General features: G+C 36.7%; 1 protein-coding gene and 1 long non-coding RNA gene across 10 annotated transcripts in view; one reads left to right on the top strand and one right to left on the bottom strand.

Moving 5' to 3' along the window:
- LOC127564563 (uncharacterized) overlaps positions 1-13034 on the top strand; it is a 262634-nt gene that overhangs the window by 229834 nt on the left and 19766 nt on the right. For all 5 annotated transcript variants that reach the window (XR_007954301.1, XR_007954298.1, XR_007954299.1 and 2 more), the window contains one exon: positions 3386-3659. This is a non-coding gene — a long non-coding RNA (uncharacterized LOC127564563). The remainder of the gene's footprint in view (positions 1-3385; positions 3660-13034) is intronic.
- Positions 1-13034, bottom strand: part of NRP1 (neuropilin 1) — a 177603-nt gene that overhangs the window by 5635 nt on the left and 158934 nt on the right. For 3 of the 5 annotated variants that reach the window (XM_052001164.1, XM_052001165.1, XM_052001167.1), the window contains 3 exons: positions 9364-9501; positions 3674-3948; positions 2996-3092 (listed from right to left, as the gene is read on the bottom strand). In XM_052001164.1, coding sequence (XP_051857124.1) covers positions 2996-3092; positions 3674-3948; positions 9364-9501 — 510 coding nt within the window. The remainder of the gene's footprint in view (positions 1-2995; positions 3093-3673; positions 3949-9363; positions 9502-13034) is intronic. The other 2 variants (XM_052001168.1, XM_052001166.1) reach the window with 1 other exon arrangement.

Here is a 13034-nt window from a genome sequence, read left to right on the forward strand (position 1 = left end):
GCCTGAATTTGGTTACAAAGACCAAGAAGTGACATTCTGTGCTTGCTACATGAAAGAAGTCTGTTAGGAGATTAGCACAGTTAGAAACATGAAGCCCTAAAACAAAAATTTCAGAAAGGAAATCCTTCCCCTTTGTAAACCATAATCTTGAACAAGTGTCCTTCTCCTGTCCCCTCTGTTCCCAACTGGCCATACCATTCTCTGAAATCAATGCACTCAGCATGAATCCCACACCTTGATAATGAGTTATTTTATTTCTTTCACCAATGCCAGTTTTGTCTCTTCTAGAGAGACCATTAAACTCACTGGGAATAAAATAGCAACGGGCCATAGCATCTTGCATAGCTTCTATATTGCCTACAGGGTCTAGCATAGAGCAAGGACACATTGGGAAAACAACACATGCTTTGTGACTGACTTTTGGGACAATTGTATGATATTTTCACTGGAGAGTGAAACAAAAGAGGCAGCCAAAAAAGGATGTCCCCCTGGGACTGGGTCGTTATAGTAGTGTTTGCACTTTTTACCTGAAAATTTGAGCAATAAAGATCCAATAGGTTGTATAACTGATCTTTACAAAGGATATTTCCCAGAGATTCAGGAGGGTTCATTTAAGTGGATATTGGATATAAACACAAATGAGCCAAACGACATCTCCATAACCCTCTATAGATTGTGCCCCATAGAATCTACTGGTAGGGAGTCCTATTTATTCTCTTGTAGTTCTATCCAGTGCTCTAGTCAGGCTAGTCTTATGAGTAATTATCAGTGGCCAGCACCAAAATATTAAGCATTACTCTTCCCTGTCACAACCTGATAAGTACAATTTATACCAGTCCACTGGGATATCAAATATAATATCTCCTTTCATAGATCAAAGAACTAAGCATTTTTTTCACCGTATTTTTTTCAGTTGCTGCTATTGACCCAGTCATATTTCTACCAGCAATTCAGGGTCTGTATACACTTAAACACACTATAGGGAAATGTCTTTGAAAAGCAATGGAGTTTCCAAAATAACCCAAAACTCATGATAAAGAGTAGGTTTTAAACTGATGTCACTGTCCTCTTTAGTTATAATTAATGAAATGAATTTATATGATGATATATAACATTAAAGTTGGAGTGGAATAAATGAGGCTTAAGATAAGTAAACAAGTATTCTATATGGATGACATTAACAATGCTTTCTGAAAATAGTACAGAAAATGAAGAAATATGGTCTAGATTTCCCCTCTCTATTAAGCATGCTTCAAAATAGCACTAACTGCCGGGCTAACTTTGGGCATAAGGCAAAGTTCTTTTTATTTCATTAAAAAATAATTTCTGTTATTCCGAAGTAGAGAAACTTTTTAGCTATTTCATGATAATGCATGATGTTTATAGGATTCCTTATTTACTGACCTGGCCTTAGTTATATTGTGTGCAGTCAAATTTTCCAAGTTCACCGATGTGCATTTATACTTGAAATCATCCAATTGTTTAAATGCTTTAGTTACTTTCCAGGTATTTTGGTTTGCTTTACCAAAATACCTGGAAGGTAACTAAAAGCATTTAAACTTTAATGCTTAAAGTCACTGCCCTTAAAAACACTGTTTTGCACCTTATCCAGGGAAGCAATCTGATATTGTGGATAATGAGCCTTGGAAACAGAAAGAATTTAGTTCAAGTCTTATCTCTAATACCAACTGGCTAGGAGAACCTTAGCAAATTGATTAATATCTTAGTTTCCTGAGCATATCTTTAAGACTAAAGCTATAGAGAAAAGTGTTGATTTGCAGTAGAAAAGGAAATTTTCTCACTTGAACATGTGTCCTTCTCCTGTCCCCTCGGCTCCCAACTGACCACACCATTCCCTGAAATCCTAATGCACTCAGCACGAACCACACACCTTGACCATGAGTCATTTTATTTATTTCTCCAATGCCAGTTTTGTCTCTTCTAGAGAGACCATTAACTCACTGGGAATAAAATTGCAATGGGCCATCCTTCCATATCATCCACAGTGTCTAGCATAGAGCAAGAACGCACTGGGAAAACAACACATGCTTTGTGATTGACTGTTGGGACAATGAGTTCCTCATACCAATTAAGTCATAAATCTAGTCCCTATGCCCTATCTTTATAGACAGTGGCTATGAAATATGCACTTGCATTTACTCTGCTACTTATTAGTGCATCCAAAGGAGGCTAAGGTCACGAAATGTGTGTTATCACACCTAGGAAACAAGTTGGGATGCCAACCAGGAACTATTGCATTCAATAACTCTCTTCCCATTTGTCTATAAGTAGCAGTTAAAAAGAAGGGAGAAATAAAATCAACCTGTTTGTAACATTTATTAAATGTCAGCTCTATATGAAGTATTGTATTAGTCACTCATAAAAATGAGACAGAAGAACTCCTGGATTGGTATTGGGGAAGCTGGCCCATTCAATTACTATTACAAAGCTATTTATCCTGGAAACCATGAGAGATATGAGTCAGGTGAGAGTCTGTTAATTTAGCTAACTTTCCTTGTGGGTCTCTGTGTTCACCTGTATTATATACATCCTTGAGTTATATCTGGGCTGGACTGTGAATTGCCTGAAGTCTTTGGCATATAGAACATTAAAAAGTTGTGATAGTGGTAAGTGTTTGTTATCAGGGTCAACTAAAAGTAGTAATAATATTTTAGATCTTTTTGATAACTTTTTTTGATAACTTTTTAGTTTGATAACATTTTAGATCTCTATTCTCTCTCTTTCTGTGTGTCTATATATATATGTGTGTATGTGTGTGTGTGTATGTATACACACACAAATACACACATACAGGGGTCTGATAATATAAAATAATTTTATTTTAAACATTATGATTCAACTTGCACATCTATCTCACCAGTACCTACCTAATACTGAAAACCTAGTTCCATATGAGTGAGATACAGACAAGAGAAATATTGAGAACATTAAGACACATCTTCATTGGTCCCATTCTGTGTCACCTCATACTTACTTTTACAATCCTCCTGTGAAATGTGGTTATTAATACTAATGTCGTCAACTGCAATCCCTCCAAGGTTTCCTTTTCCGATTTCACCCTCAACAATCACCTAGCAAAGTGAGAAAATTTTCACATGTTTAACTGATAGTGCCAAATTGCAGTGCTTACAAATGCTTGCTCAGCTCTAGCAACAGCACCCAAATTAAATTCACGAGCTTTCACATAAGCACATGCTTTGCTCATCAATCGATATTAGCTGGTTGGTATGGTGTAGAGCATCACTTCACACATTCTTTTAAAAATAGAAATTTAAAACTAGGGGAAAAATAGCAGATGAAAAGGATGAAACGTTGTGACTGCCCAGAAATAGTTGGTAAGGCAGCGTTTTCTGTTCCTTTTCAGGTAATTGCTTCTATTCGTGCTGTTTGGGAGACCATGAAATATGCTGCCATTATCATTTTCACTGCAACAATATCCCGGACTCGGGAGGACCATCACCACCAAAAGTCTTCCAGAATTTCTAGATTTTTTTTTCTGTTCTTTCGCCCCTATTTCTTTTGCACAATCCCCAGGAAGTCTCGCATTCAAAGAGAAACTTGGTCTGATCTCTCAGTTTCCGTAGCTAAAGTCTTTCAACTCTCTAATAGACCATATGAATTAACTGTCCCCAACTCAGGTAAGTCAATGTACCTGATAATGTTTCAGAGACTTGTGAAGCAGGACGCGTCCTTCCTTCCAGTGGTTCCCTTGATGTCCAATGGCAGTCCAGAGTGTTTGATCATATTCATCTGGCTTCTGGTAGCGCAGCTTGACCCTCAAGGTGCCAACATGGGAACCCGACATGTGGTACCAGAAGGTCATGCAGTGGGCAGAGTTCTGGGAATAAACGATGGGGCTCAGCAGCCGGGCCACTTTGCCCTTCTGATTTTCATCAGCTTGGGAATAGATGAAGTTGCCATCTCCTGCTGTGACAATAAGACTGTGTTAGGAAGAGTGGCCACATTCACTGTTCTTTTGCTTCCTTTCCTTTGAAATGCCCCTCTCCCCTCCAAGGCTGAGCTGCCAGGACCCACTGTACTAAAGGGACCCTTCACAGGGAAACTAAAAAGTCTTGCTTGGTAGCCAAGACCCTTCTGTGTGCGTATTTGCAACAATGGCCTGATTAGGAGAAAAGCCTGGTGGTAAATCTTTATTCTGTAAAGCCTCATTAATTCATATCCTATTCATTTGGAACCGTGATCACTTTGTCATGGTTTGGGGATGAAGTCTGATTTCTTGGAGAAAACAAACTGTTTTTGAGCACCTTTAATACCTACTCCAGTAATGCTCATCTGCATACAAACATGGACTGGGCTAATTAAAAGGGACTCTTGACTATTCATTAAAGCATATCCAGGACTGCTACCCGATCAACATTTGTTGTAAATGTTTGTTGTAGTGGATTGAATTTGTGCACTCTGCCTGTAAATGACACTGTCCTGGGGACCAGCCAAATTTGAAAGAGCACAGGCTTGTTGCTAAGGCATCCTGTTTCATCATGGTCAGTGATGATGATGGCAGCCACAAAATACTTCGTATATAAAGACTACAGACAGGACACATATACATATATGTATAAATATTTACATGTATTTATATATATTAATAAATACACACATCATATCTCTATCATCTATGTTTATATCTATTTTCCTTTTTAGTCCTCACAATGGTCCTGTGAAGTACTATTATCTCAACTTCAGAGATGAAAGAGGCTCAATGTCAGGGGCAAACCTCAAATTCAAATCTTCCTGATTCGTGCTCCATTGCATCCCCTGCTGCCGCCAGTCCTGACAAGCACATGTGCATATGCACAGTGTACACGTATACAACAGATACATGAGTCTTTTTTTGTTTGCTTATTTCTGGTAGAACTAACATTTTGTTTTGTGGTTGTTTAATTGTTTTCTGGTCCTGACTGACTCTTTGTGACCCCATTTGGGATTTTCTTGGCAAAGATATAGGAGTGGTTTGTCATTTCCTTCTCCAGCTCATTTTACAGACACGGAAACTGAGGTAAGTAGAATTAAGTGGCTTGTCCAGGGCCACAGACAATTTGTTGGCTGCTGGCCTATATTAGGTGCATACTTTGAAGTGATAGGATTACAGTTTCCTTCATAAAAATCAAATTTATTCATTGCTTTTCTTAATTTTGCTTGGGTTTCTTCTCAGTTTCTGTGAGATGGTTAGGTCTCTCTTATATTTGTTGGCTGTCAGGTTGGGAGGCAGGGCAGCATCTAGATGGCACATTGGATAGAAGCCTGGGTCTGGAGTCAGAAAGATTCGAGTTTAAATCCAGAGTTAAATACTTTATAAACAGTGTGACCTTGGACAAGTCACTTAGTCTGTCACAATTTCCTCAATTATAAATGAAGAAATGAAATATTTGGAAAGCATTTAGCACAATATCTGGTACATAGTCGACTCTATATAACCTTTTGCTATACTATCATTATCAGTAGAGATAGTGGAAATGGTAGTACTTCTATAGACTATATCTATATCTATATCTATCTATCTATCTAGTTCTCGACAGTGAGAATTGCTCCTACTAAAATCTGGGAACCAGTTTTGAATCCATATAAAGTCATATTTTTGAAGCCCTTTGCAATGGGCTAGTTTTGGCAGTGGAGATACTCTCTGAGCTGTAATTACTTACTATTGGTTTTGCTTTTAATTGTGCCCAATGGGAAAATTTCCCTCTGTCACCACTGGATCTAAACATATAACTCATGCTTCATTGTTTGCCCTTCAAACAGAAATCACTCAAGCTAATGTTAATGCTTAAAGGCTTCCAGGGGCTATGGTTTCATTGGTGGGGTGCTCCCCTCAAAGACTCGGCTTCGAATCCCTCTGTGACTTAGAAGAATCACCAGGGGTGGAAAATTCATCAATCTACAATCCTGCTGGTGATGAACCTGTCTGAATTCAACTAGGCTAGTCTTTAGACCATGGATATGTAATTGGTCACTAGGCTTGTGCCTTAAGGAAATGGCAAACCACTCCAATATCTTTGCTAAGAAAACCCAAATGGGATCAAAAAGAATTGGATATGACTGAAAAACTATTAAATAATCACAAAACAAAGTTGATTAGGTTCAACCAATTCAACCAGAAAAACAAAACTAAAAGACTCATATATCCATTGTATATTTGTATATTGTGTATATGCCCATGTGTTTGTTAGTATTAATAGCAGCTAGAGACACAGTGGATAATGCAATGGAGCAGGACTCAGGAGAATGGGTTTACTTGTGCATTTTAACTTAGTAGTGCCTGCTGGAGCTGGTATTTTGAAATTCAGTTACCTGAAAGAACCTATGGTCATCTCCATGTTACACTAAGACATCGGAATAGGACTAATGCTAACGTACAGGCCGTGGAATGATGAATCTTATTCTGTGTCTTCAATTAACAGTCAATATATTTCATTATCTACTGAAGAAAGAGCCCTGCTTTTAAAATAAAGTGATTTCATTTCAAATGCCACTACTGAGACAAAAAGAAAGAGATGGAAATGTAGGGAGGATGAAATAGAAAAAAAAGAAAGAAGGAAGGGAGGAAAAAAGAAGGAAGAAAGGAGATAAAAAAAATAGAAAAAAAGGAAAAAAGAGAAAAGAAGAATGGAAAAAAGAAGAAAGAGAGAAATGCAAAGAAGAAGTAATAAAAAGAAAGAAGGAAGAAAAATGGAAGGAAGAAAAAAAGGAGGAAAGAGTAAGAGATAGGAAGGAATAAAGAAAGGAGGAGATAGAATAAAGAAGGAAAGGAAAGAAGAAAGAAAGGAGATATAAAGAAGAGAAGGAAGGGAGAAAAAGAAAAAAGGAAGGAATTAAGGCATAAAGAAGAAAATTAGTGATTATGAAGAAGTAGGGAGGTGTGTGTGTGTGTGTGTGTGTGTGTGTGTGTGTATGTGTGTGTGTGTGAAATCTTTTTGTTAGCATTTTATTAGACATTTATTTTTGGTAATGAAGCCAGTTGCCAAGCTGAGATGGCTGGTCACGAAAACAGAGGAAGCAACATTTTTGGTTGTTAATTTAAGCCTCTGTAATTCGTCTAGTCAGAAAGTCCAGATATTTTTCCTTTTAGGGAATTTATCCCAGTTCTGGGTCAGGAACTCTGTGTTCATTGTCTCAATTAGTGCTTTCCTTCCGCAGCCTTTTAGCTTTTGTCAGTCTCTGGCTTGCTTAGCTTTTAACCTCCTTTGAATGTCAGATCCTACTGAGCCATTTGCCTTCATTTTGCATCAATTTTTTCACCATTACTGCCTTCATTTCAGCTAATTGCATTTAGTTAATTTGATGCCATTTATATGTACAGTGCCATTTACAGTCAAAGTATTTTAAGTTTTTAAAAACTACTTGTCTTAAGATTCAATGAAAAGTGTCTCAGGACTGAAGGAGTCCAATTTTATCTAATTTCCTTGTCATTCCCATTAGGGCAAGGGGGAGGGGAAGGTGAGAGCAGTAAAAGAGGAAGGTCTATTTGGCACACTTAATGACTCCATGCACCAGCTAAAAAGGGAAGAGTAAAACAGACCAATAATTCAGATCACACTGACCCATTCTACCAAAGCACCAACATGGGGGAAGATATCTTTTTTTAAAAAATAAGATCTCAATACACTAGCAAATTCCTAGTCTGAGGATCCGTAGGGAAGCTATCACTTCTAAATAAGCAGTATTTGGGGAAAAAAAAAAAAACACCCAGTGTGTTGAAAATTTTTATCCAAGATGGAAAATTCTCACTTTTTTATGCTATCAGCTAAGTGGAAGTCAAAGAAGAGATGAACTGGGGAAATGATAAAAAGGAACCAGCTTGTCTTATTAGCTTTTTTCAACAAGGTGTGAAAAAGTTATTTATTTGGAGTTTGGGGAACGTGATGGATACTTTTTTTGATGCCTTCTTTACCTGTTCAAAAGTGAATGAAGTTAAAGATTTTCAAAACAGAACAAGTATATCAGACCATCTTAGCTCATCCCACTTCAAGAGTTAAATATTGGGTGACTGAGGATTTTCCTCAGTTCTGAATAAAAGGAATGCTGTAGACAAAGTATGCTTGTATTTCACTTGAAGAAGTCTCATGCTACCCTTGTGGACAAGGTGGAGAGACATGGGCTAGGAAAGGACAATTTATTGGATTTGGATTGAACTGAATTATTGGATCTTGAATATTGATTTTTGTCTTTGATTCTGGATCTCTATCTATTATACTTAAGATAAAAAATTCAGGATCCCCAAACATTTTGGTAAGCTAGAGTGATTGTACTAATGCTAATAAGAAAACATTTAATGGAGATTAATATAAAGCTTTTGAATTAAACTCAACTTCATAAATCTGAACAGAAACATGAAAAAAGAAATTGGGGGGAGGGGTCAGAACAACTAGATGACACAATGGATGCAATAGTCCTGAAGGCAGGAGGAGCTGAGTTCAAATCCTTCACTTAATATTTATTAGCTGACTGACCTGGATAATTCACTTAATCCCAACTGCTTCACAAAAAAAAAAAAAAAAAAAAAAAAAAAGAAGGAAAGGAAGAAAGAAAGGGAGGGAGAGAGGGAAAAAGAAATAGATTATTTTTGGGAGGGGGCAAATTTCATAGGAGTCAATGATAAGACTGGGCACTCAGAAAAGTTAAAAGAAAAGAAACATACTCCAGAATAAGGGGAGTTATATTCCACTATATTTGGTTCTGATTTTAGAAGGACATTGGAAAAACTAGGGGTTTTAAGAGGAAGGTATGGGAAATAAAGCCATCTCATAAGAAGAACATAGAACTTAGGAGGAGCATGATAGCTAGCTGGCTTCAAGTATTTGAAGAATTATTATGTGGAAGAGAGATTAAATTTGTTTTACTTGGCTCGAGGGGGCAAGAGTAGGAGCTGTGAGTGGACAGTTGTCAAGAAACAGATTTCAGCTAAATAAAAGAAAAACATTAATAATTAGAGCTCTTGAAAAATAGAATAGAGTATATTGGGAAGTTGTGAATTCCTTGTCTCTGAAGGTCTTTAAGCTTTTGTAGGTTGAATGGCCAATTGAATGAGATGTTATAGAGATGATTTCTGATTTTTTAATTTTAGGTTTAAAAATGATTAATTCATGTGCAGTTTTCTTCTGCTAAATGGCTTTTTGGGGAAGGGCATCATTCATAAGAGAAATAAAATCATAAATCTTTACTCCTTGCCTTGAGTAAATGTTTATCTAAGAAGAAAAAAGACAATAGGATATGCTGTCAGTGAAACCCCATTTGCAAGGCTCTTGTCTCCCATCCCCCCAGAGACTTCTCTGGTTTAAAAAGGATCCTTGGTGAGAATGGAGTTTACCATGAACTCATGATTACCTGTGTGATCTTGAATAGGTCCCGTTTTGCTCGTCAATACACTCCACTTTAGTTCCACATGATTGTCATGTTCCCACTGACAGAATGTTTTATGAGATCCCCAGCCAAATCCACAGTTAAAACCGTATGCCGTAAACTCTTCATTGGGCAGAGAGGAGAAAAAAAAAAAGAGATAGAAAAAAAAGAGAGTTAATCATCTAATTTAGAATAAAATAGAGACTTCAATTAGTCTCTGGAAGGAAATTTTATATGAACATTCATTTCTACTTGAATATTCTGGGAAGGCCACAAATATCAGTACTGCCAGGAACTTGAAACGCAGGGAAAATGTCAAATGTTTTCAAAATTTCATTTAGCTATTCTTTACTGGCTTTAAACAGATTAGAGATGGCAATGTCAAATTGGTTTTACATTAAAAAAATTAAAGATGGTATCTTTCAATGACATGTATAGTACTACTTGAAGCCTCTCCTTTCATAATATTTAATGGTCCTTGATGAAGGCTGAATCATATAGACTGAAATCTACAGATAAGAATATTGAGAGGAGACTGGTCTACAGACTTAAAAAATCTGCATTTGTGGACTGTTTTAAAGGTACAATTTTGGTATTTAACCAGATTTAAACAATACTCTTAAAGTTTTCACAGAGTAGACATTTCAGATGAAGTGTTTTTGAAGAAGTAGAATGTTTTATGCTCTTTATAAAACAAATTTAAATAAAATGTTTTGTTGTTGTTTTATGGCTTGTATAGAGTCCCCCCCCCCACTTAAAATTCTTGATACCCTTAAAACCAGAGGTAAGTGAAACTACACATACTTTTAAATCACCACCAGAAAATTTTCATCTTAAAAAAATTCTTCCTTTGGAATTTGTGGAGTACATTGATGGGCATCAACAATTTCCCCCATTTGCCTAGCAAGTCATTGCCTGATAATGCTCCTTCCCAGATATATAATGTTGTAAGATTTTCTTATAATTCTCATCTTTAGAATTTTCATTTAATATGTGAATACTAGGAAACAAATCCTATTGAATATTGGAAAATTGATGGCAACAATAAGCCTTTCTCCCAAATTCAAATTTAAACTAGATACAGCGACAGGCTATGGGTTTCTCAATGCACTTTTTTTGGGGGGTAGGGGGGAGGGTTAAAGAAAATTAAACATTCAGAAACTAGAGTAACATCAGCAAATTTTATTGCCTTTAATTTACTTTAGACCGCCCACAAGATGGCAGCATTGAAATGGAAAGGGGAGAGAGACAAATAGGGCATGGGGCCAAATGAACTTAAAATAAACCTCACAACAAGTCTCGTGTATAGCAAGGGAAGTCTGGTATCTTAAGGCTTATGATGGTCAGAATGAGATCATATCTTGTTTTGAGCTTTAACTTTGCTCAGGTATTTTGCTGCTTTCTCTATCTATCCCCCGCTTGGTTATCCCTCCTTACCAACCTCCTCCTTTTACATTCTAATAATGGTACTTGGAATTTTAATGGAAAGATCTATTAAACAGATAAGGATGAAATTCTTTACATTTCTGGGATCCAAGGAACACTTGGAAACACTAACATTTGCTTCCAACTCATCAAATTCTGGAAGAAAGCTTCCTTTTGATGTACTTTCAAGCTGGAATAGAAAACATTCCTAAATCCAGCGACAATGTGACCTCTTCCAAAGGATGACACCAGAAGTCCAAAGAAGTAAACTAGGAAACCAGATGATATATATAATTTGAGCATTATCAGCTCGTGGAAAAGGGCCATATTTCACAGTTCTAGTAATGTCACTGGAGAGATATATTTCATGTCTAGTCTTTCATAACATGAAATAAGGTTTCTTAAAGCCTGAGAACGGCTCTCCAAAATTTACCACACGTTTGCCTACAAAGATAAAATTATGTAGATGAAGGGTAGTAAATTGAAGTTTGAATGGTTAGGTAGCCTTGGATGTTGCAGTCTGATCATACTGGAGTGTATTATTACATAACTACGTGTTAGAAAAACGTTAATGGGAATATTTTATTTTTTCATCCCCAAAGATATTTTATAATACATTCAGTACCGGAATGCAATGAGGCATTTTACGTAGAATTCAGATTGTGTTTCCTTTGCTAAAACTTTAACCATGTCCTTCAGGAGAGGAAACCACCACATCTGTGATTTAAACTAAAGGATTTCTACTGATGTCACAAACATACAAGTTTAGGTTCTTATTATTGCCTGGATGCCTTTTTTAAAGAAAGGCTTAGATTATCATCTGCTTAGGAAGTCATGGGTGTGGTCCGGTATGGCTGGTCAAGAGAACTTCCAAGATTCCTCCCTGTCTGGCAGATTTAAGTTTTGATGAGAGCATGCTGTTTGCAGTACATGGTTTTCTCCTACTTTTTTATTTATTTATTTTTTTCTGTTGGTCATTGAACTGATAACTTGTGTCTAGTTTTCATTCTATAAGAAATAGTGGAAGGAAGGCATTTTAGAGTGGTGAATAAATATAGTTTGTAGTTTCAAATTCTGGTCAGAGCCAAAAAAAGGGGGGGGCATTAGAGGCACAAGATACCCATAAATGTAAACTAAACATTGGAATATTGACCCCTAAATCTTCAAAATACTATCCGGGTACAGTTCTCATTAAAGCAAATGGGAATAATGTGCTTAAATCCCTGCTCGACTCTTAAAAAAATAGCAGGAAACAATATTGTGAACTTAAAACAAATTTATAGTCTCAGAGAGCAAGCACCAGCTGTACTTATAGAGCCAATCTTACTCACAGTTGAATCATTAATGGTGAATGTGCACGAGGATTTAATTTTAAAGTCTAGTATACAAAGTTTCTATTGAGTAGTTGAACATTCCCAACTCACAGGCTGGTCCTTGCCTTTCAAACAAGGGGAGGTGATGAGGGGCATGGAAATTGCAAGGACACTAACACACTTTGAGTTGCTATAGCAATATTAGGAGACATAGAAGCATATGAGGGAAAGAATATTTAAAAAGATGGTAGATGTCCCAGCTAATAATAAGCATATGATATGCTTAGTGAGTTTACTAACACTGGTCACAACTAGAATCCAGTTGGTTCTGTAGGACTATGGTAGAACTGGATTCGGATAGAGAGCTCTGATGAGTTCTGATTTCCCAAAGTTTATGAAAACTACTGAGAGAGACAAATACTTCCAGGTTCTTTGACACACAAAGCATTAGGTAGACTGACTGGAGAGAACCAGGTGGGCAAAATGAACCTCTCAATCATCTCAGAATCCATTTTGGTTTAAATCTGGCTTTTTCTTCTTCATAGCCATAGAAGAAGAAGTATAAAGAGGAAGTTACTGGGAAGCAGATTTAAGTCTGATATTTATCAGGAAAAACTTCCTCATAATTGGATTCATTCAGAGGTTACCTGGGGAAGTGTTGTATTCTTCCTCAAAAACAGTCTTCAAAGCTTGAAGATCAATGAGTTTTAAAGGGTCAGTTTTAAAGGGAATTCTCATTAAATGGCCTTTAAGGTCCTTACCAATACTCAGATTCCATAGAAATGTACCATATGCTCCGTGTTCAAGGGCGTAATTGAAATATAACTCAGTGATTTACCTTAATATAACATTTTAGGGCTTATATAACACTTTCCTCATAACTAACTTATTGAGATAGGACAAGTATTATTTTTCTCA

The sequence above is a fragment of the Antechinus flavipes genome, chromosome 5 (genome assembly GCF_016432865.1).
Source record: "Antechinus flavipes isolate AdamAnt ecotype Samford, QLD, Australia chromosome 5, AdamAnt_v2, whole genome shotgun sequence".
In the NCBI taxonomy this organism is placed as follows: domain Eukaryota; kingdom Metazoa; phylum Chordata; class Mammalia; order Dasyuromorphia; family Dasyuridae; genus Antechinus; species Antechinus flavipes.